The 27,712-nt window shown below is 39.6% G+C and overlaps 2 protein-coding genes across 2 annotated transcripts; one reads left to right on the forward strand and one right to left on the reverse strand.

Moving 5' to 3' along the window:
• Positions 1-805: 805 nt before the first annotated feature.
• LOC139376096 (dnaJ homolog subfamily B member 6-like) lies at positions 806-17,737 on the forward strand. Its single transcript, XM_071118276.1, has 10 exons — positions 806-956; positions 3,420-3,507; positions 5,305-5,414; positions 7,037-7,102; positions 7,251-7,361; positions 11,652-11,795; positions 12,598-12,844; positions 13,065-13,135; positions 15,262-15,444; positions 15,778-17,737. The coding sequence occupies exons 2-10, from the start codon at positions 3,443-3,445 to the stop codon at positions 15,846-15,848; spliced, it is 1,068 nt and encodes a 355-aa protein (XP_070974377.1). The 5' UTR covers positions 806-956; positions 3,420-3,442; the 3' UTR covers positions 15,849-17,737.
• LOC139377032 (transient receptor potential cation channel subfamily A member 1-like) lies at positions 16,445-27,378 on the reverse strand. Its single transcript, XM_071120098.1, has 27 exons — positions 27,307-27,378; positions 26,911-27,061; positions 26,506-26,681; positions 25,994-26,101; positions 25,719-25,827; positions 25,451-25,596; positions 24,764-24,900; positions 24,611-24,659; positions 24,416-24,515; positions 24,218-24,318; positions 23,663-23,832; positions 23,040-23,204; positions 22,738-22,852; positions 22,337-22,503; positions 22,080-22,170; positions 21,910-21,969; positions 21,676-21,774; positions 21,370-21,440; positions 19,383-19,557; positions 19,193-19,282; positions 18,754-18,923; positions 18,474-18,607; positions 18,121-18,293; positions 17,963-18,031; positions 17,294-17,398; positions 16,855-16,964; positions 16,445-16,634 (listed from the first exon to the last, which is right to left on the reverse strand). Exons 1-27 carry the CDS (start codon positions 27,376-27,378, stop codon positions 16,445-16,447), a joined length of 3,303 nt encoding a protein of 1,100 aa, XP_070976199.1.
• Positions 27,379-27,712: the final 334 nt, after the last annotated feature.

A 27,712-nucleotide genomic window follows, 5' to 3' on the forward strand; every position in this document is an offset into this window, starting at 1 on the left:
GTCCTAATACTTTTGGTGCTCATTGTGTAGAGACAGTAAATATTGGTGAGAAGTAATGAGAATTTCCCAGAGAGGTCAAGGATGTATTTGGGCTAAATGGTGTTTCTAGTGGCAAAATACTCCCCCCTTCCTTTTCACTCTTTTTTTCCCCTTTTCACTCTTGTTAATCAAACAAGATAGACAAATAAATGCATGTAAAAAAAAGAAGGCAAATAAGGTTTCATCTTCTATTATTTCACTGTTATTTCACATAATTTGCCATGTTTATATTAATGAGGTAAAGCTGACAACGTCACGAAAACGATGCATATGCTTCACTGGGGCAGAATTCCATGAGTTATTGTGAATTTGGATGGCCAGATAGCCACCAACAATGACAAAAACGGCTCGTTTCAGCTAGTTTAATCTTGTTCTTGATTCCATGTCATGTTTTGAGCTGTTTTGACTGATTTCATGTAATCTATAATATGGTTTAAAAATCGCTAGCTAACTAACTAAAAACTGTAATTATGTATTTGAGAGACAACAAATGTTCATTGTTCAAGTGTTTTTATATTTTCAATAAACATTGGAGACGAAACATTGTTGACAACATGTAAACTATCTAAGCCAAACCCATCTGTTTTGCCTGCATATTTGTGCACGCGTCGGTTTTGTTAGTAAACAATCAACCCATCTACAGTAAATACTAGTGTATATCGTTGGTTATACCCCTCATAAAAAGATGTGGGGGCGAGGTTGCGCCAACTGATAGTCTGGTCGTCGTCACAAAACACCAAAGAAGAAGAGCAGTCGTTAACCGGATGTTACGTCAAATCCACAAACAACCCAAGGCTGCTGAAATTTCTCTGGAGCAAAGCAGCATTTTCTGGAATAACCCTAAGTGGAAAACGATTATAAATCAGCACTGGGAATTTATCCGTCTATAAAAGAAAACTGGGACGCTGAAGAGCAAGGTAATTTGACTTCGTCTTTTGTTTTACAAGTGACACATTACTTTGAGTTTGATTGCTGGGCATCACCATCACAAAAACATTAACGTTAGTTAGCAGTAGCTTGTTGGCCTGTTAGTTAGCATTACCTATCTAGTCATAATGGTCCTTTTGACAGCAACGCGAGTTACAGCAACATTTAGATGTTTGCTAGAACACTCCGTATGGTCTTTCGCTTTGGTGTTATTAGTGTTGAGTTGCTAGCTAATGTTTCATGCTAGGAGGCACAGTCAGGACGGCGAACAAAACTGGGGGTGTATTCATTACGTCTTGCAACGGAAACAGTTTAAGAACCAAACGGAAACAGAGCAAGCGTAACGAAACGGAATTTGTCCAATAGAAATGCGTCTTCGTTGCAAAACGTTTTCTGTTGTAAAACGGTTTGCAACAGACGAAACGTTTTACAACTATTGGCGTAATGAATACACCCCTGGTTATGCTGTCGAGCTAACGTTATCATAATGAGCAGCACAAACGCATTAGCTAGATATGGTGGAAAGAGAAACATATGAGACTGTACCAAGTTCTATAACGTTACATTTATTTTGAAGTGTAAAAAATAGCTACATAACTAAACAGTAGCTAGCTAGCTAGCTAGCTAGCTAGCTGACACATACCTGGCTAGCAGGCGTAGCACATCGCGTAATTTCCCACTACTAGTAAATCTTAGTACAGACCTGGAATTTCATTATACGTACTATTGTAGCTTTCCCCTGTGGTTGACTCGGAGGGGGGGTTGTCAATCAAGCCTGTTTATTGTAAAATGTTGTACCAGGGGTTAAACTCAACGCTGCGCCAGAATGTGACCTCTTTGGATGATAAAGCGTTGACCTTATGGCACCGTAACCCCCCAGCTGTCACTCAGACATACAAATTAGTTACTAGACAACTGCCAGGCCAGTCTCGGGTGGATAAAGTAATTGGAGTCTAAGATTAGCCCATTTTCAAGGTGCTTTGGTACTTCCATTGTTATCTTGGATATTTTGTTCCCTGAATCCCGGGGAAATGATTGGCCATTTGCACCGTAGTTTGTATAAGATTGGCCACGTTTTTCTCAACTCCATGATGTACATCACATCCAGTAACGGTGCGTGGGTAAAATCACTGAGCAAGCCAAGCCAGTAAAAAATCCATATTACAACCTATGTTGGGATAATTGCATTGTTTGCTTTATAACCCATTAGTTCATACACCACCATGATATACAATAAGGCAGTGACCACAAAAAGACAAGTCACACAGTGGTGGAATAAATTCAACAACGCATACGTTTGTTTCATCACAAAACCAGAGAGCAACATCTGTCCGGTGAAGTCCAAAAAGCAAATATTGCATACAAACAGTTATGTCACCTGCAGCATGGTCAAGCAAGTTAATGTTTTCAACAGTTTACTAAACAACTACTGATTTAGAACCATGGAATTACTATAAGTCAGCACAAAGACAACAGGAGCACTGCCTCTGCTATTCCAGCACCATTTCAACTTAATCATTTAAACATCATCAAATCAACAAGACTATATAGGCTTTGTTTTCGGTTTATTAAGCTAACTTGGATACCAAAAACAATTGAGTCTAATCAATGATGCTAAATAGTGTGTGTGTGCGTGCAATTAAAACAAGAAATGTTGACTCGCCCTACTTGTAGACTAGTTGAATGCCAATGCCATCCTTCTCACTCATGTTGGCAAAACGGTCTATGACTCTGTCATACAGTACACTTGTTATTTTTGTTGTCAAAAACTAGCTAGCTGAAATGCTTCCTTTCCTGACTTCCTTTCATGGGCTAGCTAGTTAGTTAATGTGAGACTCCTAGGCTACATATTGAACTTCAATCGTCTCAGGCCAGTGGCACAGCATACTCATTTATGGATGGATTAGAATACATAGATACATGGGCTACACATACGGAGACAGAGGGGTGCTGTTTCCCTAGCTTAGATGATTTCTCCAGTGAGATTCAGCCTCTTGCAAATTGACAGAACATTTTGGAAACACAGAGAGATTAAAGATAATTCTGTTATACATTTTAATGTATTTATTGGTGAAATATTTGGGGAAACCTGGCTTTCATTGGTATCCATGAATACACACCACTGATCACATCAATGGAGTTGAGTGGAGACAACTAGATCGAGTCGCTGTCAGTCATAACTTGTCAAAATAAACATTTTACACCCTTTCCGTGTACCTCTGTTTTTCCACCCGAGCTGCGTGCTTTTCTTTGATTTCTGAAATGATTGCTTTTTACTAAAACATTTGTCAAATGCAACCACTGACAGCAACTCAATCTAGTCGGAGGTATGCTCCGCCACAGTTGTCGCAACCCAACTCCACCGAGATGCAAATATAGTGGATTTGAGAAACTCAACTAGTTTAAGATGTGCAGTCCTGCATCTTATACTTTACTGTTTTCTCTTTACACAGGTTTCAAAAAGTTCTACAAAACCATGGTGGAATATTATCACATTTTAGGTGTCCAAAGAAATGCATCTCAGGAAGACATTAAAAAAGCGTAAGTATCCTTGTCAAGTGCTGTATACAGTGCCTTCAGAAATGTTCACACCTCTTGACTTTTTCCACAGTTTGTATTACAGCCTGAATTTAAAACGGATTCAATTGAGATTTTGTATCACTGGTACACATTATCCCATAATGTTTAAGTGGTATTATGTTTTTATACATTTGTACAAATTAAATAAATGAAGAGCTAAAATGTCTTGAGTCAATAAGTATTCAACCGCTTTGTTATATGTTCAGAACTAAAAATGTAGTTCACAACTAAAAATGTGCTTAAGTCACAATACGTTGCACGAACTCACTCTGTGTGCAAAACAATGATCTGTAAGGTCCTTCAGTTGAGCAGTGAATTCCAAACACAGATTCAACCTCAAAGACCAGGGAGGTTTTCCAATGTCTCGCAAACGGCACCTATTAGTAAAAAAAAAAAGAAGCAGACATTGAATATCCCTTTGAGCATGGTGTAGTTATTAATTAGACTTTGGATGGTGTTTCAATACACCCAGTCACTACAAAGATACAGATGTCCGACTCCTTTCTACCTCAGTTGCTGGAGAGGAAGGAATCCGCTCGGGGATTTCACCATGATGCCAATGGTGACATCAAAACTAATGGCTGTGATAGGAGAACTGAGGATGGATCAACAACATTGAAGTTATTCCACAATACTAACCTAAATGACAGAGTGAAAAGAAGGACGCCTGAACAGAATAAAAATATTCCAAAACATGCGTCCTGTTTGCAATAAGGCACGAAAGTAATACTGCAAAAAATGTGGCAAAGAAATAAACTTTATGTCCTGAATACAAAGCATTATGTTTGGGGAAATTGGAAGTCTATGGCAAGACTTGAAAATGGATGTCTAGCAATGATCAACAACCAACTTCAGAGCTTGAAGAATTAAAAATATATATAATAATCTGCAAATATTGTACAATCCAGGTGTGCAAAAGCTCTTAGTTATTGTGTGTAGATGGGTGAGAATTCACATGCAGTCAGAAGGGGCCCCTAAGGGATATTTTGCCACGACTCATGGTATGTTAATATGATATCTGAGTGCGAGCAACAAAATCAATGGAGACCCATCGGTCCCTAATTTGATCATGATTACTACAAGTTTAGATTGATACATTAATCTAAATAATTTTAGCTGACATGGGCTAATTGAGTTGCCTGGCTACACAAACTCCTTGTTCCGGAGTTCGCAATGAGTCTGGATCTGAGTGTCTCCCCGACAATTTCTAGAACTCAAATACATTCTAACCATTCTGGTTGGTCCCAGAAACCAGTGGGTTGGGCCAGAGCCAGAACACACTTGGGAGAAGCGGCATTTTGAAAATACATAATTGGCGTTGAGATATTGGATAGAGATGATCGAATTGCTGATTACTTTTTTTTGTATCACACCCCTCATTTTGACCTCACCACAAACGACTTCAACAATGGCAGTCTGACTGAAGTACAGTTTGTAGTGAACATGAAGCAGTGGAATAATTCAGTTTGTCGTCAGGTAACTAACTAATTGAGTGACTGACATAAGAGAAACTGTTGCTGCACAACCACGTTTGGAAATTGCATTCTATTATTCTAACTGCTATTCTATTTTTATTTTTCATAAATGTTTTGGATTATTGATCCGCGGGCATACAAAAGGGGGCTGCCAGTTGCCCATCCCTGCAATAGATTGATGGCTTTTTCTGATATTTTAAATGTGTGATCTATACTGGGATAATGACATTATGTATGAAACAGGCCCCTTGAGTTGCTGTCTAATGTATTTCTAAACTTTCAGGTACAGAAAATTGGCACTAAAATGGCATCCAGATAAAAACCCAGAAAATAAGGAAGAGGCAGAGAAAAAGTTCAAGGAACTTTCTGAGGCCTATGAAGTTCTTTCAGATGGTAAGTCATACATTTTGAAAGTTGTTTGAATTCGAGAGAACAGTATTTATGATACACTGAGGAAAAATATAAACGCAACATGTAAAGTGTTGGTCCCATGTTTCATGAACTAAAATAAAATATCCCAGAAATGTTCCATACGCACGAAAACGTATATTTCTCTCATTTTGTGCACACATTTGTTTACCTTCCTGTTGGTCAGCATTTTTTATTTTCCAAGATAATTCATCTACCTGACAGGTGTGGCATATCAAGAAGCTGATTAAACAGCATGATCATTACAGAGGTGCACCTTGTGCCGGGGACAATAAAAGGCCACTCTAAAATGTGCAGTTTTGTCATATAAAACAAGGCCACAAATGTCTCAAGTTTTGAGGGAGAGTGAAATTGACATTCTGATTGCAGGAATGTCCGCCAGAGCTGTTGCCAGAAAATGTCATGTTAATTTCTCTACCATAATCCGTCTCCAACGTCGTTTTAGAGCATTTGGCAGTACATCTAACCAGCCTTTCAACCGAAGACCACATGTTACCAAGCCAGCGTCGTTTGGGCATGCGGTTTGGTAATGTCGTAAACAGAGTGCCACATGGTGGCGGTGGGGGTATGGGCAGGCATAAGCTACGGACAATGAACACTTGCATTTTGTCGATGGCAATTTGAATGCACAGAGATACCGTGACGAGATCCTGAGGCCCATTGTCGTGCCATTCTGATGTCATCACCTCATGTTTCAGCATGATAATGCAGGGCCCCATGTCGCAAGGATCTGTACACAATTCCTGGAAGCTGAAAATGTCCCAGTTCTTCCATGGCCTGCATACTATGCGAAGGAGATGTGTTGCGATGCATGAGGCAAATGGTGGTCACACCAGCTAGACTGGTTTTATGATCCACGCTCCAACTTAAATAAATATTTTTAAAGGTACGCTATATATACAAAAGTCTGTGGACACCCCTTCAAATTAGTGGATTTTGCTATTTCCGCCACACACGTTACTGACAGGTGTTGAGGGCACTGCCATGCAATCTCCATAGACAAACATTGGCTGTAGAATGGCCTTACTGAAGAACTCAGTGACTTTCAATGTGGTGCCATCATATGATGCCACCTTTCCAACACGTCAGTTTGTCAAATTTCTGCACTGCTAGAGCTGCCCCGGTATACTGTAAGTGCTCTTATTGTGAAGTGGAAACGTCTAGGAGCAACAACGGCTCTTAGAATCTTTGACATGTTGCATTTTTTTACTTTTGTTCAGTATTTATGAATAATGCACTGATATTGGCATCCGTGACATGTAAGGTCCATCTAACCGAAATATATATTTTTTCTTGTCAAGGAAACTGTTTGTTCACATATCATAGCAGCGCCCACAACAGTTATGCTATTGTTGAACTATGTGTTAATACAATGTGAGTAGTTGAGGTTGAAAAAGATTGCATTTGATTCCTTTTGAAATTCCCCCTAATAATCCAATGAGATGTACGCTGATCTGCAGGTACTGACCCAGAATGATTTCCACCTGAACGCTTGGCAAGCATAGTGTTTTTCACTTGTTATCATGCTGTTTGAGTAATTTCACTTTGTTTTGATGAGGTTACTTTTGTTTTATTTTCTGTTGTAGCCAACAAGAGGAACATGTATGATCGCTATGGTAAAGAAGGTCTAACAACAAACAACGGCGGAGGTGGTGAGTCCTTTCTTTATTAGGCTCTTGGCGGATATCTCAAATGTATGCATTTATTTTGTGGAAGTGTTAATTTTGTAAATCTGTAATAAACAATCATAAGACTTATTATTATTTCCACTAACCATATTTAACCTTTGTTTTCATTTAGGTGGACATTACCACAATGGTGATCACTTCAACGAAGGGTTCACGTTCCGCAATCCAGAAGACGTCTTCAGGGAGTTCTTTGGGGGTCGAGATCCTTTTGCTGATTTCTTTGGTGAGCATTTCTGAGTATTGTTTTTTTGAGTATTGGTAAGACATTGTGAAAAAATATGTATTGTTGTCAGAGCGAGCTGCAGACGGAAGTGAGGGACAATCAGTAGGAAATAGGCGAGCAAAGAGAATGAAGGACAGAGATGAAAGAGGGAGCCAGTCGTCCTTTATGAGGACCATGTTGGGTTGGTTACTATAGACTTAGAAGGCTTATTCTAGCAACTGATAATATTAATAATTTAGTTCAGAGCATCTACTAAATTTGAGTTTTACGGTTAGTAAATTGCATTACATTCACTTTCAATTATTAGATCTATTTATATAATAATACAAATCATTTGGTGGCTACTTATTCATGTCCTGCTTACAGTGCCTTCAGAAATGATTCACACCCTTTGACTGTTTCCACCACATTTTGTTGTGTTACAGCCTAAATTTAAAATGGATTAAATTGGGATTTTGTGTCACTGACCTACACACAATACTCCATAATGTCAAAGTGAAATTATTTTTTACAAATGAATGAAAAATGAAAAACTGAAATGTCTGGAGTCAATATGTATTCAACCCCTTTGTTATGGCAAGTCTAAATAAGTTCATCAGTATACATGTGCTTAACAAGTTGCATGGACTCAAACTGTGCAAAACTAATGTTTAACATGATGTTTGAACGACTATCTTCAAAATTCAAAAGGCACTCGCACATCTGACCTATCTTTTTTGCAGGTGCATGGTAACAGTTGAATAAAATAAGAAACCTGCTCACTGCTCTTGATAGGGGCATAATTCATGTTCACATTTACAACACAATATACAGTATATCACAGAAGTGAGTACAACCCTCACATTTTTGTAAATATTTGAGTATATCTTTTCATGTGACAACACAGAAGAAATGACACTTTGCTACACTGTAAAGTAGTAAGTGTACAGCTTGTATAACCGTGTAAATTTGCTGTCCCCTCAAAATAACTCAACACACAGCCATTAATGTCTAAATCGCTGGCAACAAAAGTGAGTACACCCCTAAGTGAAAATGTCCAAATTGGGCCCAATTAGCCATTTTCCCTCCCCGGTGTCATGTGACTCGTTAGTATTACAAGGTCTCAGGTGTGAATGGGGAGCAGGTGTGTTAAATTTGGTGTCATCGCTCTCACACTCCCTCATACTGACTGGTCACTGGAAGTTCAACATGGCACCTTATGGCAAAGAAAACTCTGAGGATCTGAAAAAAAGAATTGTTGCTCTACATAAAGATGGCCTGGGCTATAAGAAGATTGCCAAGACCCTGAAACTGAGCTGCAGCACAGTGGCCAAGACCATACAGCGGTTTAACTGGACAGGTTCCACTCAGAACAGGCCTCGCCATGGTCGACCAAAGAAGTTGAGTGCACGTGCTCAGCGTCATATCCAGAGGTCTTTGAGAAATGGATGTATGAGTGCTGCCAGCATTGCTGCAGAGGTTGAAGGGGTGGGGGGTCAGCCTGTCAGTGCTCAGACCATATGCCATACACTGCATCAAATTGGTCTGCATGGCTGTCGTCCCAGAAGGAAGCCTCTTCTAAAGATGATGCACAAGAAAGCCTGCAAACAGTTTGCTGAAGACAGACTAAGGACGTGGAATACTGGAACCATGTCCTGTGGTCTGATGAGACCAAGATAAACTTATTTGTTTCAGATGGTGTCAAGCGTGTGTGGCGGAAACCAGGTGAGGAGTACAAAGACAAGTGTGTCTTGCCTACAGTCAAGCATGGTGGTGGGAGTGTCATGGTCTGGGGGCTGCCTGAGTGCTGCCGGCACTGGGGAGCTACAGTTCATTGAGGGAACCATGAATGCCAACATGTACTGTGACATACTGAAGCAGTGCATGATCCCTTCCCTTCGGAGACTGGGCCGCAGGGCAGTATTCCAACATGATAACGACCCCAAACACACCTCCAAGACGACCACTGCCTTGCTAAAGAAGCTGAGGGTAAAGGTGATGGACTGGCCAAGCATGTCTCCAGACCTAAACCCTATTGAGCATCTGTGGGGCATCCTCAAACAGAAGGTGGAGGAGTGCAAGGTCTCTAACATCCACCAGCTCCGTGATGTCGTTATGGAGGAGTGGAAGAGGACTCCAGTGGCAACCTGTGAAGCTCTGGGGAACTCCATGCCCAAGAGGGTTAAGGCAGTGCTGGAAAATGATGGTGGCCACAAAATATTGACACTTTGGGCCCAATTTGGACATTTTCACTTAGAGGTGTACTCACTTTTGTTGCCAGCGGTTTAGATATTAATGGCTGTGTGTTGAGTTATTTTGAGGGGACAGGAAATTTACACGGTTATACAAGCTGTACACTTACTACTTTACATTGTAGCAAAGTGTCATTTCTTCTGTGTTGTCACATGAAAAGATATACTCAAATATTTACAAAAATGTGAGGGGTGTACTCACTTTTGTGATATACTGTACATAGGCATTTCATCATTAAGACCTTCAGGAAATAATGTCTGGAGGGTGAAAATCCTTCATTCTTCCGCTTAGAGTATTATTTATACCACCTCTGTCTGATATCTTAGCATTCTCTGTCACAAAATCTAAAGGTAGAAATGTCATGTTTTGGGTCATTAAAATGTACTGCGACTGGATATCCCTGTCGTTTCTCCTAATTTAACTTTTATGTTCACAAAGTCTCTGTGAGAGCGAGAAGTTTAACCTACGTTGCACAGCCCACGTGGACATTTAATAATGTAGTTAACATGGGTGGTGGAGCACGTAATAATGTCATTTATTTGGCACCGTTTTCCTGTATGTGGGTGGCAGAAATATTCACACTTCATCATATTGTTGCACTATGCACAACCTCTGCATTTATAGCTACCATTTGGAAGAGGGCACAAAAGAGACTGGCAGATTTTGTTGTTGTTGTTGTGGCTGGCAGTTAGCATGAACCAATTTATCGTGTAAATTGCGACCTCCTATATACAGTAAGTGGTGGGTTCTTAAATTCAGCTGGCAAAGCTGGGTCTGATGATAAAACATGCCAGTGACTACCTTCCAATGCCTCGCAAAGAAGGGCACCTATTTGTAGATGGGTAAAAAAATAAAAGCAGACATTGAATATCCCTTTTAAGTGAAGTCATTAATTACACTTTGGATGGTGTATCAATACACCCAGTCACTGCATAGATACAAGCGTCCTTCTTAACTCCGTTGCTGGAGAGAAGTCCAATAGTGACTTTAAAACAGAGTTTAATGTCTGTGATAGAACTGAGGATGGATCAGCAGCATTGTAGTTACTTCACAATACTAACCTAAATGACAGAGTGAAAGTAAGGAAGCCTGTACAGAATAAATATATTCATCAACAGGCATCCTGTTTGCAATAAGTCACTAAAGTAAACCTGTAAAAAAATGTGTCAAAGAAATTAACTTATGTTTGGGGTAAATACAACACAACACTAAATACCATTTTTCATATTTTCAAGCATGGTGGTGGTTACATCATGTTATGGGTGTGCTTGTCATCGGCAAGGACTAGGGAGTTTTTTTGGGATAAATGGAAACCGAATAGAGCTAAGCACGTGTAAAGTCCTAGTGGAAAACCTGGTTCAGTCTGCTTACCAACCGACACTAGGACACATTCACCTTTCAGCAGGACAATAACCTTAAACACATGGCAAAATATACACTGGAGTTGCTTACCAAGAAGACAGTGAATGTTCCCGAGTTAAAAATATTGTGCAATTCAGGTGTGCAAAGCTCTTAGAGATTTCTCCAGAAAGATTTGCTGCCAAAGGGGATTCTAACATGTATTGACTAAGGGGTGTGAATACTTTTTATAAATCAGATATTTCTATATTTCATTTTCAATACATTCTAAAAACACGTTTTAATTTTGTCATTATCCGGTATTGTGTATAAAATATAATTTTTATCCATTTTGAGTTCCGGCTGTAACGCAACAAAATGTAGAATAAGTCAAGGGTTATGAATACATTCTGAAGGCACTGTACATTTGTCCTGAAATGGAAATGTGTTTTTTGCATATCCCAACTCTCCCTTGGACACCCTCAGAAATGTGTTTCAGGGTCCACCATTAGCAACGTCAACCCTGGCGCAATTAGGGTTAAGTGCCTTGGGCACATCGGCAGTTTTTCACCTTGTTGGCTCAATTGTTCGAACTAGCGACCTACCTGCTGACCTATAGCTGACAGCTTGCAGTCTATTTCTCATTGTTTATAGCTTGAGTTATCATCTGGAAACTGAAGTCTTTCTTCTCTTCTTGGTTTTTCTTTTCTTCTCATGCAGGAGGGGATCCGTTTGGGGATGAGTTTTTTGGTGGAGGGCGGAGGCACCACAGGGGGGTGAGCAGGAGTCGGACGGGGGGTCCCTTCTTCGGGGGATTCGGAGGCTTCCCACCCTTTGGTGCAGGTTTTACAGCATTTGAACCAGGTCAGGAAACACTGGTCCCTCTTTAAAACATGTATTCCAAAGAAACAAACCTTTAAATTATGTTATTACATGTAACTAATTACCAGGTCCTGTCTGTACTGTCAAACTGTGTAGGGGTGAGTTTAGTAATTTTTTTTTACATTCGGTATCACTACATCAAGAGAAATATTGTATTATTTCTAACAAAGATATCTACATATATTTCAGGATGTTTTTTTTAAACATTTTATTTAACTAGGCAAGTCAGTTAAGACAAACCCAACCGAGGAAGGCATTTATATAAATATTTTCTCCCCAATTTCACCCACTAATCACACGAATGTCTTCAAAATACTGTCCATATTATGTATAAAACTGACAATTTTTTATGGAGTATATCGATTAGCCCCAACAATTTACCCCAAAGTAACTATTCTGACTATATTAGCCCACACAGCTACAAGGATGCACTTTCATGCTGATGTGTAAAACGGTCTTAAAATGATCTACTTTGGTTTAGATAAAAACATCATGAAACCTAAAACACACTACATTTATTTGACTTTTGAGAATCTTCTTATTGGACCTAACTTGCTTACCACTTTTTTTCATGTGGTTTCTTCCTTCACACTCTCCATGATGACCTTTTCCTAAATATTTTGTGACATGATTCATTTTTCTGTATGATTTCCTAGAAATAAAGGGGCTTCACTAATTATTTGGCACAACTTACCCCTCTCTCCCCTACAGCTATCAATCCATAGCATTTAGATATGTTTGTTATGGATCCATGAGTGAATGCCATTTCTCTGTTCTCTGACAGGCTTTACCTCTTTTGGACACATGGGTCAGATGGGTCACATGGGTCAGATGGGTCACATGGGTCAGATGGGCCACATGGGCCACATGGGTCATCTGGGAGGAGGCGGCGGCCACGGCGGCTTCACTGCCTTCTCCACCTCCTTTGGCGGTGGGGGTGGAGGTGGGGGTGGAGGTGGTGGGATGGGCAACTTCCGCTCTGTGTCAACCTCCACCAAATTCATCAACGGCAGGAAAATCACAACAAAAAGGTACTTTAGATTAGTAGTAGCTCTCTAACCACACAGTGAAGTTGATATTTTTTGTCTTTAATTGTGATGGTTTCAAGGGGGAATAGAACAGTAGATGGCTAGTTGCAATTAGGCTAGATAGCATCTGATGATAGTGTGTCCTTTACCATTGCTTCTTTTAGAAGTGCATTGATTTAGAAAAGGAACACTAAAATGTATCTTAAATTCCCCCATACTTTAGAATTGTGGAGAATGGACAGGAACGAGTAGAGGTGGAAGAAGACGGACAGTTAAGATCACTAACCATCAATGGTAAGGAACAACTACTGCGACTGGATAACAAGTAATCTCCTGGAACATTACCAGCACAAACTTGAGCTTAAAAAAACAATGTTATACCATTGTTTGGATGTATGTACTTTTGGTTTTTCCCTTGTTAGCATTTGTAGGTCAAGATGTCCATTAGGAAAATAAAATGTTCTATGCATTTTGTTAATGTATTTATGAATTGGAGCTGTCAACAATTTGGCTTAGGATGGTGTGTTTTTACTTGCGTTTGGGTAAGTTAGGACCAGACAACTTTTGTTTGTACTGTCTTTCTGTATGCACTTCGCTCTATTGCAGTCTCCATGGGCTTATTGCCTTTGATAGTGTTTTGGACAAGGAACGCATTGTGCATTTAGATAAAGCATGACTTGGCTTTTTCGTCTGGACATTTAATATGAGTGTTGAACTGGAAAACTTAACCCTTGCTTTAAAACCCTGTTTACGACCTAATTGCTTGTCTAACCTTTGTTAGTAAAACATTTTTTGTAAAATGCGTGTAGAAAGTGTTAATATGCTATTTTATTTGTTCTAATACGAGTGTATTTTGTGTTTTTTTTTGTTCATTTCAGCATGTATGCCAATAAATGTTCCTCAATCTTAATGTTATTATTGCATAACCATGCACAAATTAATGATTCATTATATAAATTATATATGAATATACAACAAATTTTGTGTACTTTGTAAAACAATTTAAAATCAATAAATATGAATTTCATCCTTTTTGGGGATGGGACGAACAGTCTTGGGTGGCGTGGTGTGCGGTTTCTTTTAACAGAACAAGCAATTCATCGTCATGAGTTGCTAAATGCTACTTTAATTACAGAGGATAGGTCACTCTGTGTGAGTGCATGCTACTGTACTAACTGCATGGACGTGCTTTCTATCTTCTAGATATCTTTCTATGTGTGCTCTCTCTTTTAGTCTTTTGCTTGAAATGGCTTAGTAATTTACTTATCTTTGTGGTGTGAAGGCATAATCAGTGGGGGATATTATTGCCATGTGCATAATATCAATGGGTCAGCTGAGTCCATAATAAAGTGGCATGAGAGCTACTAGGACCATAATTAATTTATTGTAGTTTGGGTAAAGGCAACTTGACAAAGTTCCATGCATTTATTGTTTCGCCTCATTCACTTGTATCTCTGAGATTATCAACTCTCCGTTTTTACATTTCAGGCCAGGGCCAGCCCTAGGTTTTTGGGGGCCTAAACGAGATTTGGTTTAGGTGCCCCCCCCCCCACCTTGCGGCTAAAAACAGAGGAGAGAATTATTATTAGTTATTTCTATGTACATTTACTGCAATTCTACACATTTTGCTACGGGGTACAGAGACAATGTTGCAGTTTTAAAGATAATTTTCAAAAAAAAATGTAAGCAAATTTCCTGAAATTCCACACATTTTGCCATGACTTATGGAATATTCATATGATATCTTGAGTGAGAGTGACTAACAAAATCAATTAGGGCTGCCTGGAGGTCAGGGCCTCTGGGCACATGTCCTGGGTGTGCCTGGTCAGTAATTCGGCCATGATTACTACAAGGTGTAGATAGCTGGTTAGACACTTTTTTTTTATTTTTTTAAGCTGACATCTTAATTGAGTGACTGACATTACAATACAAGAGAAAAACTGCTGATACATTACCACATTTTGAAATTACACCTTGTATTTTAACTCTTAACAGTAAGTTCCTAAAAACAAACTCTTATGCCCAGTGCCGGCGCTGGGGATTATTATTTACAGGGAAATATTTAGCGTTGTTGAGGATTAAAAAAAAGATGCAATATAGAACAACAGACTGATCTCTTTCTCTTACACACACGATACAGCATGTATCTCTCTCCTGTGTTTCCATGCCCCAAAATAATGCAGCTTATTTTGCAAGATTTTGCAGCATTTTACAACGTCTCTGCCATGTCCCTTTTTATGCATTTTTCAATTAACTGTCCAGTTCAACATTATCCATCGATGGTTGCACCTGTTTAGGTTCATTTATTTCCATGTCTGTCCTGATCCATGCATGGAAATCCATTGAAGGGTTTCCTATTGAAGACTGTATGTACTGTAGGAGGTAACTGGTACTTACAACACCCCCATTCCTCTCTCCAGGGACAAAGCCTAATGCCGCAGTCCAACAGGAGGAGTGCAGACAAACTGTTACTGCACACTCCTCTAGTGCACACGCCTCCCGGTCCCCTGTTTCCCGTCCTCCTCATCATGTAAAGACTTCCTCCCAGACTTCCTCCCACAGTCCCAATCCAGACAGAGAGGAGGGAAGGAGCCCTGCTTCAGGTTAGAACCCATTTTAATACATGACCCCCCAAACATTACCATAATAGTACAGTGGGCTATTGTTTTACTTACAAGATTCATTGATTGGAGAACATGTGTAGGCATTCAATTCTCAAAGTGTAATAATGTGTTATCAATAGTTTTCATACTGTAGTTATGGGCCTGTGTTCACAAAGCCTTTTGCCTTTTAAATCATGATGAATAAGACATGGAGAGACCTGATCCTAGATCAGCACATCTACTCTGAGACGCTTTGTGAATACGGGTCCTGGACTCATTGGATTGACACTCAAATAAGCTGTCCTTTAAAAAAAAAAATGTATTTCTCTCCAGGACACAGTGAAAACAAGAGGAAGAAACCCATGCCCGAGCCCACAGAGGATGCCAAAAAGAGAAAAACATAATGGATTCAGTATACACATCAGATCCTTGTCCTTCTAGTCAGCTACGTAAACAACATGTCATTAATACACCCTTAACAAGTAATATTGTTTAAAGGACACTTAAATATGGGGTGCTAAAAGCTCTTTATCAAGCATGCACACATACTATAAATGTATAATCCTGACTACTTTTCTAGTATATATCCTATCTTATGACCATTCGAAAATACCAAGAGCAAACATCCCCATGTGGTTATGTTTGACCAAATGATTCAGAAAACCATGCAAATTACAATTGAAATTATTTTAAATCGTGACACTTGTGTTTCCTTACATACTGTAATGTGCATTAGTAAAGGAACACTATGTCAATTAGTTTAACTGCAATATTGGATGGGTGATGTGCAGGGGTGAAAATATGATAAGTTTTAAGGGTGGTGGTAGTTGCAGGGGGGGTGGTTATGTGTATTAATAATAGTCCAAATCAAGGAGGATGCACCAAGTCTTCTTTTGTTAACAATGGTGATACCATACCCCGACATTCCTTCTTAATCCAACCCATGGTTTTGTGTACAGTGCATTTAGTAGGAAACAGCCCATGATAATATATGTTGCTGTTACTTCCTGGCTGCCAGTGCCCTCAGCAGAGGGTTCCATTTGCTCTGACAGGGGAGGGGCTTGTCCCTGTAGCCCTGGAACAGCTGAGGACCGTCGTGCTCTTCTGCCTCTGAACTGATCTCCATCTTCTGAACGATCAGCTTCAGAAGGTTGTGCTGCTTCTCAATAATATTAGACATTTCCTTTAACCTGGAGAATGAATAGATGATCTATTTGAATAGTCTCAAAAGGAGTGTAGAATGGAAGCACTTAATAAGACATTTGCAGAATGCACTAAATACTCATACATCTTTTAATACTGATAAACTAAATGCAGATAAACATTTGAATGTTAATACTTGTAGTGTATTGCTCTGCTTTTGTATTTAAATAAGGTCAAACAAACAACTGGTGTGAACTAAGTACTTACCTGTACTTCTGTTTACTGATTTCCTGTTCCATAGGTGTAGGTGGATGGGAGGTGAGGTTGAGAGTGGTTCTCTCATGCGCCATACCCAGCATTGCAAATAACATTTCTCTCTGTTAAAGGAGATTCAAACTATTCATGACTATGTTGTTTACCAAGCGCCTCCCATACCAAATACTAACAGTGTCCTATGATGGGCTTGGGCAACCTCCACGTCTCTCCAATAATATTTCCATGTGGAATATTAGTTGATTAAACAATCCTTTAAACTAAGTGATTCAAAAATGTTATAGATCATCAATTTCTAAACTAAAGAAAGTCCTTTGAGAAGATCTCAAAATATTTGTTATGTTCTTTAGTTTGAAAGCCCTTCAATTTTATACAAACATTCAAATGACAGTTAGCAACATATTCTTGAAAAAAATGATCAGAAGGGACATACCTTTCCGTCACAGGCTCTGTTAGGGTACTCAGTGAGTGAGATCTGATCAACCCTCTTCATTAACCAGTATGGCATTTTCTCTTCCAGACTAGTGTGAAGCTCAATCTGTTGAATAATGATTTATAATATACAGTCCCGTGAAAAAGTATTTGCCCCCTTTCTGATTTTCTCTATTTTTGTGGCAGGACTTGAAATGAGCAGTTCATGCTTGAAAACCCACAAATGTCACTGAGTTAAAGCAGTTCTGCATTCAAGAGTGGGTCAAAATTCCTCCACAGCGATGTGAGAGACTGATAAACAACTCCAGGAAGCATTTGGTTGTAGTCATTGCAGCTAAAGGTGGCACAACCAGGTATCGAGTGTAAGGGGGCAATTACTTTTTCACACAGTGGAATTTGGTGTTGCATAACTTTGTTAATTAAATAAATAAAATAAGTGTACTTTTTTGTTGTTGCTATTTGTAAACTCAGCTTCCCTTTGTCTAATATTAGGTTTTGGTTGAAGATCGGATAATATTCAGTATAAAAAAATAGAGAAAATCAGAAAGGTGGTAAATATTTTTTCACGCACTGTATGTCTTATTTTAAGATCCTGCCAGTCAATCACTAGTAGAGATTTTGAAAATGCTTTATGAGTTTGAAAAAGCACAACAAAGAAGACAAAACACACCTGCATTCCAATTTGCTTCAGCTCAGCATTCGCCTGTACCTCTGCTATGTCACCAACAGCCAAACCAATCTGTCACACAATATGTAGTTGTAATTAAGCATCAGTAGTTTATAAAGGGAGTATAGGTAAATGGCTTCATGTAGCATTTTAGGACTTACCATTAGGTTAATGAGGAGAATGGGCACAGCAAAGGTGAACATAACAAAAATGCAGTAGGTCAAATATGGGAACGGCAGAATCCCTCCCAGAAATGGCTTCAGGACATTTTCTTGGTAGTTGAGTTCTCCAGCCATCATGACAAATGTTTGCATGATTACTAGCGGTATGCTAGCTCTATTTTCAAAAAGTTTCTGGGAACAACAATGTAGGAACAAGTAATTGTAGGAATGCATTATACAAATACAGGTACAAGTTATCTGCCATTTTAAACAGATTTTCACAGACATTGTTTTTCACAGACACAATACAATGTTCAATCATCACATTTGTATATCTATATGGTCCTGTAAACATACATGATCTAGCATCAGGGCATAGAACGCCAAGGCAAATGCCAGCAGCAGGAAGAAGAAGAGTACAATGATGCTTATAAGAGTTTTTGCAATCTCTAAAAACATCACCACGTAGATCCCAAAACGTTCAAACCTGTGGACCAAGAGTAAATGTATTTGTTAAAATTGCTTTTGTTGATCAATACATTTATTTCATCAATTTATATAAATGTTACTTCAAAGATGGGTCTCAGTAAACCTACACTATTTTGTGGCAAAAATAACTTTCAGTGTCCATACCGTTGGAAATAGAGCAGAAAGTTTATCCAGGATAGAAGAACTGCCACTACCCCAGCCTCCCAATGCCATGTGTCCTTCAGGTCCATCAGTAAAGGGATCACAAACAACAGAGAACTGATGGCAGCACCCCAGTCCAATGCATTGGTCACATCATAGAAGTACTTTGAACCCTTGAATAGAAACAAATTACATCAACTTATTTTTCAATATTGTAGCAAATTCCAGGGGGTAGCACTGACTGGGACTCGAACCCCGCTCCAGAAACTGTCAACCCAACACCTTAGCCATTAAGCAAAGAGATCCAAACCCCTTGACAAGGTCGCCAGGTGTTGGGTTAACGTTACAATATATTTGACATGTTGATTCGCACTACCAGATAAATCACATATCATGGCTTAGGGCTACAGTATTTAGAACAGCTTTAGATGTCTAGGATTACCTGCTGAACTATCTGCACAAGCTCCTTGCCAACTGCGTACAGACTCATGGCAAGAATCAGGACCATGCATGTGGTGATTATGTAGCATTGCTGTCAAGATGAAGAAGTTATTATTGAACAGGTGTGTGAGACACATACACTTAAAAATACGTCTAATGTCTTGTGGATGTAATCAGATCTTAAACTGCACCTCGTCAAGGGATGTGGTCACCATGCTGACTGATGGTGATGGTGACGGTGACGTGGTATTGGTGACATTGGTGTTGAGGACAGGCTTCAGTGTATGAATGATGTGTGTCAGAGGCCCCAGACCAAGTGAGTAGATGGCCAGATTTAGCAGGTGCACTTTCATACCATAGGCATTCCTAAACAGATAAAATAAACTATATGGTGAGTATTCGCAGGTGACTATGCATGAACATATATTTTGTACAGTGGGGAGAACAAGTATTTGATACACTGCCGTTTTTGCAGGTTTTTCTACTTACAAAGCATGTATAGGTCTGTAATTGTTATCATAGGTACACTTCAACTGTGAGAGACGGAATCTAAAACAAAAATCCAGAAAATCACATTGTATGATTTTTAAGTAATTTATTTGCATTTTATTGCATGACATAAGTATTTGATCACCTACCAACCAGTAAGAATTCCGACTCTCACAGACCTGTTAGTTTTTCTTTAAGAAGCCCTCCTGTTCTCCACTCATTACCTGTATTAACTGCACCTGTTTGAACTCGTTACCTGTATAAAAGACTCCTGTCCACACTCAATCAAACAGACTCCAACCTCTCCACAATGGCCCAGACCAGAGAGCTGTGTAAGGACATCAGGGATAAAATTGTAAACCTGCACAAGGCTAGGATGGGCTATAGGACAATATGCAAGCAGCTTGGTGAGAAGGCAACAACTGTTGGTGTAATTATTAGAAAATGGAAGAAGTACAAGATGACGGTCAATCACCCTCGGTCTGGGGCTCCATGCAAGATCTCACCTCGTGGGGCATCAATGATCATGAGGAAGGTGAGGGATCAGCCCAGAACTACATGGCAGGACGTGGTCAATCACCTGAAGAGAGCTGGGACCACAGTCTCAAAGAACCATTAGTAACACACCATGCCGTCATGGATTAAAATCCTGCAGCGCACGCAAGGTCCCCCTGCTCAAGCCAGCGCATGTCCAGGCCCGTCTGAAGTTTGCCAATGACCATCTGGATGATCCAGAGGAGGAATGGGAGAAGGTCATGTGGTCTGATGAGACAAAAATAGATATTTTTGGTCTAAACTCCACTCACCGTGTTTGGAGGAAGAAGAAGGATGAGTACAACCCCAAGAACACCATCCCAACCGTGAAGCATGGAGGTGGAAACATCATTATTTGGGGATGCTTTTCTGCAAAGGGGACAGGACGACTGCACCGTACTGAGGGGAGGATGAATGGGGCCATGTATCGCGAGAATTTGGCCAACAACCTCCTTCCCTCAGTAAGAGCATTGAAGATGGGTCGTAGCTGGGTCTTCCAGCATGACAACAACTCGAAACACACAACCAGCGAAACTAAGGAGTGGCTCCATAAGAAGCATCTCAAGGTCCTGGAGTGGCCTAGCCAGTCTCCAGACCTGAACCCAATAGAAAATCTTTGGAGGGAGCTGAAAGTCCGTATTGCCCAGCGGCAGCCCCGAAACCTGAAGGATCTGGAGAAGGTCTGTATGGAGGAGTGGGCCAAAATCCCTGCTGCAGTGTGTGCAAACCTGGTCAAGACCTACAGGAAACGTATGATCTCTGTAATTGGAAACAAAGGTTTCTGTACCAAATATTAAGTTCTGCTTTTCTGATGTATCAAATACTTATGTCATGCAATAAAAATAAAATGAATTACTTAAAAATCATACAATGTGATTTTCTGGATTTTTGTTTTAGATTCCATCTCTCACAGTTGAAGTGTACCTATGATAAAAATTACAGACCTCTACATGCTTTGTAAGTAGGAAAACCTGCAAAATCGGCAGTGTATCAAATACTTGTTCTCCCCACTGAATATGACCTACTATATTCAGTAGCATGGCATACACAACTTTTCATTTGATGGTGCCAATATTTACAGTGTTGGAGACAGTAGTATGATGCTAACGTTCGTACACTATATACAGGTATATGCAGTCTAGAATTGTCACTCACCATTTCATTTCCAGATACTTCTTGCAGACAGGATGGGTCAAAAGCTCTATGCGGTTAAATTTCACCATGTACTAGTAAAAACAATACACACACTTTGACAACACATCAGATAATTATGTTTTCCTTTCATTTATCCAGCAATGTTGTGTTGTGGGAATGACAAATACACCTATGACCTGTTCCTGATACTGTACCGTTTTGTTTTGAAATGTTAGTTGGGGTAACTTCATTGCCCTTAACTCTGGAGCAACATACCACGTTTGAAAACTGTGAAGTTCAGTCTACAGTATTACAGTGGGTACTCACGTTCAGAGCAGTGAGAGGCTGGAAGTCAAAGCTTTTGTCTGCTTTTGCAAGCTTAATGACATGCATGGGAGCTTGTAGCCATCTGAAAGTGTACTCGATCTGTCGTATAAAAAAAAATGTATTATATTACAACACATACCCTAACTGGAACTTTTTTTAGAATTTGATTAAGCAATAATGATTCTGAGTTTTAAATAAGTCATATCAGATATAGAATAGAGAGAACAGACTTACAGAGTAGTTGGTACTATTTATGTCATCATCTGACTCCTTTACACAAGTGTCCAAAAGATGCTGTGGAGAAACACTGCATCGTTGCAACATTGACTGGGAAATGGGAGAGATTTGTATCCATTTCCTTTATGATAGTTTCCTTCATGCATAGTTTGTTGGATACAACTAACCTTGAATGACTCTGGCAGGAACTCTATCATGTCCATGACAACGCATCGCTTAGTTGACTTCACTTCGAACAATAGCATAGCCTCAGCACATCTGAAACAAGCAGGTTATACTGTACATGTCAACATGACATTGTCATGCAATTCAACTCAATACCAATCGTCAAACACATCACTGTACTGTCAAAGCATCATAACAGCACATACTGTAAGTAGTTACGAGAATAAGTATCCACTGTATTTTACAACATTGGACCAACCTCTCATTGTGGATGACAGCGATGGCTGCGTCTTTCCTGCCGTTGAGAACAGCTTCGTGGAGGAAGGAGGCATCACTCTTGTTGAGCGTTAGCTGGGCCCCTCTGTCCAGGAGCAGTGTCACTGCAGCCACATGGCCCTCTCTGGCAGCCAGATGTAACGCTGTGTTCTGCACCAACAGTAAAACATAGCACTTTGAAATCAGAACAGAGGATTGTATGTACCTGCAACTATAACATTTAGATGAACTTTTTTAGAAAGAAGAATGATATCTGTATAAGTGGAATACTTCCTCTGTATTTCAACATAGACATCTTACAACCCTTAAGCAAAATAAAAAGGAAAAAGACAAGGATGAGCACACCTCAGGGTAAGGGAATGTAGAAAATGAGAGAAACCAAACCCTGTCTTCATCTGTTTTGTCCAGCAGTTTGATATTTGATGCCAGGAGTATGATAATGGTCTGGCTGTATCCCTCTGCTGCAGCGTGATGTAGACATGTCCAACCTTTATAATCACTGCAATGGCATACAGTAAACATTCATTAGTACTGCAGCTGATTCAAAATGGGAAAAGTAGTAAAAAGATAAAGACCCTGGTTTTCACTCAACAGACCGTAGTGTAATTGAGGTTGGGGACCTCTACAGGTGCTGATGAGGGTAATAATGGTGTGTGTGTGTGTGTAGCAGGTCTGAAGTACTGTACCTGTGGAACAGCGCTCCTTTCCGCAGCAGCAGGTCCACCACTATAACATGGCCGCCACGGGACGCCAGGTGGAGGGGAGTCATTCCCCTCTCATCTCCCTCATTCAGCAGTCTGGTGTTGGTCATGCTCTCCAGGAGTCTGTGGCAGGTGTTTATCCTCCCATACCTGGGATAGAAACGATTGCTCATGAAGATGTTATCAAAGACAAATATTCTATAATATATGTACATCCATTCTCGGACTTATACATTCATGATATGTACCCATTGATTCTTGAAGAATATAACTTATGAGCTCAACTGTCGTACCCCATCAGAATGCAAAATATAAGCGTGTTTTACTCCAATGTTTGTAAACAAAGAAAATGTAAACAAACACTATATAGCCCCAAAACATGGTTAAAACTATAATGTTGATATCATAGATGGTCAAGCCTTGCATCCATTCCTCCATTTGAGAGCGATTACATTTCTCCAGCCCCATCCCTCAGCTTTTTACCAAACCAGGGAAGGGGTGGCTGCTTTGTTATCGTTTCTACTGCTGATTGCTGCTTTAAAGGTAAGTCAACTGGTCAGTCATGTATTAAAGGTTTAGAGGGTTGAATTTATTCAGAAGTAACTCACTCGGCTGCGAAATGCAGTGCAGATTTCTTCTGCTTTGACTTCTGGTCCAGTGAGACGTTCAGTCTGAGCAGGTTCTTTACTGACTCTGGAATGCCCAGTCTGCAGGCATAGTGCATGGGAGTACAACCCTCATTGTCCTCTGCATCCAGGAGCTCTCTCACACTGCTGCACTGTGTAGGAACAGATGATATGAGAACTTTGTCACCTCAGGAGTTTAACAAACCAAGTGTAAACTGTCCTCTAGATCGAACAATGATTTGCAAATAGTGATGGTTTGATTCTACATGTTACTAGAAAATGCATGGTCTCAATATTTTACCTTCAATACAATGCCTAACAGTGTTGCGTTTGTTTCAACTTCTCTACAATAGGTGGCAGTAATGCACTACATCTTCCTACAAGATCCCCACAAGAATATAAAAATATGAGCTCATCTTTGCAATATTGAGAACTTATGACTATGCCTTAAAAATGAACATGGACCTTGTGGTCATTTTGGAGGCTTCATCATTGTTATTAAAAGTTCTGTCAGGTCGATGAATGGTAGAATATTACCTTTAAGAATTCTGGAGGAAGGTTTGTCAGACCTTTAGGCTGCAAGATGGCAAGGTGAAGGAAATTGCAGCCATGTTTGTCTTTTATTTTCAAATTAGCCCCTAAAATAGGAGATCATGAACATGGTTATAACAAATCATACAATAGTGTAAACTAAATGTGGGAGACATACCGTACGCCTTTCTTTGAGATACTTACCATGTGTAAGAAGAAGGTTCACTGTTTTCCATGCGCTACAACTTGTTGCCAAAAGCAGTGGGGTATGACCCTTACAGTCAATGGCATTAATGTCTCCGCCCTGTCAAAGAAGAAATATGAATAGGATAAGATTATGAAACACCGGAAATATTCATTCTGTTCTCTTTCAGGTGGTTCTTTTCATGTTCTGTTTACCTTTGAAATGAGGTATTCAGCCAATTCAACATGGTCAAATATTGTTGTCCTGTTGGTGAAAAACATGATAAAAAATTAAGAAAGCGGGATATCATTTTTACCCCAAAACATTGTCCAATGAAAATACATACGGTGTACACTACAGTATTTTACTTATGCAGTGGAGTTTGGCAAGTGCCATCTGTGAGATTGATGACATCACAGACTCTATCATGTGCTGATAGCATGAGTTTGACGGCCTCGGTTGCTCCCTGGGTGCAGGCAAAGTGGAGGGCTGTGGATTTGTCACACTGTAAAGCGAAGCACAAAGACACGACAGAGAATTTGTTCTTAATTGACTCGCCTAGTTCAATAAAGGTTCAGTAAAAAATAAATAGATTACAATCAATCAGACCAATTCGAAATGATGTCAGGATATGACAGATTACAGATTAGATTTAGTGGTCATCTTCCAATGTCTCGTGGGAGTAACATGAACTGATAATGTACTAATTATGGGTGGATGATTATGGATGCATAATAACCTGTTGTTACTTACCGTACCACATTGTATGAATCTCAGTTCTAAGAACCTTTCAAATGAATGCCTGTGATATTTACATTGTTTTCTATTGGAAGAAAATGATCATTAAGGTTTCTAATTGGTATTTTTTATTACTCAGAAGCCTTCTAAATATATGTGCTTTTGTCTATGGTTCTGAGGAAGAACCAAAGTTATTTTTGTGGTAGATTTTGAAATCCAGACACATGAGTATACGGTATATGATATTTGTAGGTGCAGTTTGAGTGATTATTTACATGTCAAAAGCTTCTTAACTTCATCATCACCAGTTGAAATACCTGTTGTTGGTCCATTTTAGCTCCCTGTTCTATGCAGAGTTTGATCACCTCCAGGTTGCCTCCACGGACGGCCAGATGAAGAGGAGTACTGAATGATTTGTCCACATAGTTGATGTGCGATTCAATTGAGTAACCTACTTCCTCACCTTCAGCAGAGAAAATTAGTGAGTAAGAATTATCTGATGAATATTGTTTGATTACCAAAATATAAAACAATATGTACAGTAGGAGGGACATTGGGGCTCGGAGACATATGTTTCTTATTTACCTTTCTGAAGAACCATCTGCATTGATTTCTTGGCCCCTGCAAAGGCTGCTGCGTGAATGGGATAATGCCCCAGCTTGTTCTGTTGACATAGTCTGGCTCCATATTTAAACTGAGAACAGCAGGTGAAATTAGTGCAGTTAGTAGCAGTTACATTACAAAAAACAAATGTAGGACACCAATAATGAACAATTAATCACACACGTCTCCTTGTTCAAACATGCAAGAACAAACCATTCGAAAATTATACAGTGGCCATATATTCAATATTCACACACAAGTAGATGGAGAGCTTCATGGTTATCAACACAGCAGGCCAACATTACAGGTGTGTTCCCCAGGTCTCCCTCCAGGTTGGCATCCGTGTTGCTGTGAGACAGCAATAGCTGTGGAAAAACACAATTACATATAATATAGTATCATATACATTAGACTTTTCTTCTTACATGTTAGTCATTTAACAGACACTCTTATCCAGAGCGACTTACAGGAGCAATTAGGGTTAAGTGCCTTGCTCAAGGGTACAATGACAGATTTTTCACCTAGTCGGCCCTGGGATTCGAACCAGCGACCTTTCTGTTACTGGCACAACTCTCTAAAAACTAGGCTAACTGCCACCCCAAATGTCATGTAATATCTGTTATTAGACTGAATAAATAATAGCATCCTACATAGAGGTGAGCTAGCTAGAAGTTTAGAAGTATAATAGAGGTGTATTAAAGAATAGAGGTGTGCTATAATTGCGGTGTACTAGAGTAGAGGTGAATGGGGGGTCAGGTAGGGGACGGACCTCGATGAGAGTGTTGTGTCCGAGGCTGACAGCCATGTGTAGGGGAGACATGAGGCGGCGGTTGAGGATGTTCGGGTTGGCTCCCAGGTCCAGAAGGCAAGCACAGCTCTCTCTCTGGGTCCTCTGCACAGCCCAGTGTAATGACGTGTTGCCCTCCTCATCACTGGCACTCAGTTCTTCACCAAGGTCACAGATAAGATTTTTTTTTTTTCAATACATCAATAATATACAATTTATAAAACTAAAAAAGTCCAGATTTGCGGGATAATGTGGGGACAATAAGGAATATATTCCCTATGACCCGTGGTACCACTGCATAAATAAAAATGATAAAAAATAGTTTCACGTTTTATTAATATAATAATTATATTAACATAAATACATAAGTAAATGTGTAAGTCTTACCATCTGGACCAGTCAACTGCACAATAAGCTGTATGGTGCTAATGTGCCCGTGTGAGGTGGCATAGTGCAGAGGGCTGGCATTGGCATGGTCACGGACACCCAGGTGGGCTGAGTGCTTTTCCAACTCTGCCGAGTCACCTTGTAGAGCCCACTGTGGCAACATCAGCACAGAACAGTACTCTATTACGATATGGTCTACACTACCACATCTACAAACTGAATTCTTAGTCAGATTATTCATTATTCATAACTTTGAATCTGCTCTAAACCCAGAATAAAATATATGTTTAATCAAAAATGTACAGTACAATAAATATTTCTATATTTTTTTAAATGATAGCCTTCATATTCTATTAAAAAAGATATGGTATAAAATGTACATTGTTTTTTACTTACCTCAAATATTTTGTCAGAAATCTGTGTAGCATCATCTCCGTACATCACAGACTGATAGGTCTTGTCCTGCATCAGGCCTGTCTTTAAGGGGCTTGTCAAGCTTTTCTATTCATGTCCACATTTCCACAAGGACTTCAACATTACATGTGGTTTGGCTTGTGACAGAATGCATAGAATAATAGTATGTTCTGCAAAGGTGTAAGAGCAGAGAATTTCAATTTCAACATACATATTAATATCTACAGTAAATATCTGTCAATGCCTAAGCACGGAGTATACATAAAAAACATACAGTATTGCAAATAAACACATCCAGCAGGCTGCATAACCTGCTGTAAAATATTATAGTAGGTTTGTTTTAATTTTATTATACCAATGAGACCAACCAATAAGATATAATACATTA

This window comes from Oncorhynchus clarkii, chromosome 20, assembly GCF_045791955.1.
Source record: "Oncorhynchus clarkii lewisi isolate Uvic-CL-2024 chromosome 20, UVic_Ocla_1.0, whole genome shotgun sequence".
Classification (NCBI taxonomy): Eukaryota; Metazoa; Chordata; class Actinopteri; order Salmoniformes; family Salmonidae; genus Oncorhynchus; species Oncorhynchus clarkii.

Coding starts and splice junctions, on each gene's coding strand:
- LOC139376096 (XM_071118276.1), top strand. CDS start 3,443: ATGGTGGAATATTATCACATTTTAGGTGTCCAAAGAAATGCATCTCAG. Junction 7,362..11,651: donor TCCTTTTGCTGATTTCTTTG/GTGAGCATTTCT, acceptor CTTCTCATGCAG/GAGGGGATCCGTTTGGGGAT. Junction 12,845..13,064: donor AGGAAAATCACAACAAAAAG/GTACTTTAGATT, acceptor CCCATACTTTAG/AATTGTGGAGAATGGACAGG.
- LOC139377032 (XM_071120098.1), bottom strand. CDS start 27,378: ATGCAGGACAAGACCTATCAGTCTGTGATGTACGGAGATGATGCTACA. Junction 26,682..26,910: donor GCAGTTGACTGGTCCAGATG/GTAAGACTTACA, acceptor ACCTTGGTGAAG/AACTGAGTGCCAGTGATGAG. Junction 17,399..17,962: donor TGAAGCAAATTGGAATGCAG/GTGTGTTTTGTC, acceptor ATTATTCAACAG/ATTGAGCTTCACACTAGTCT.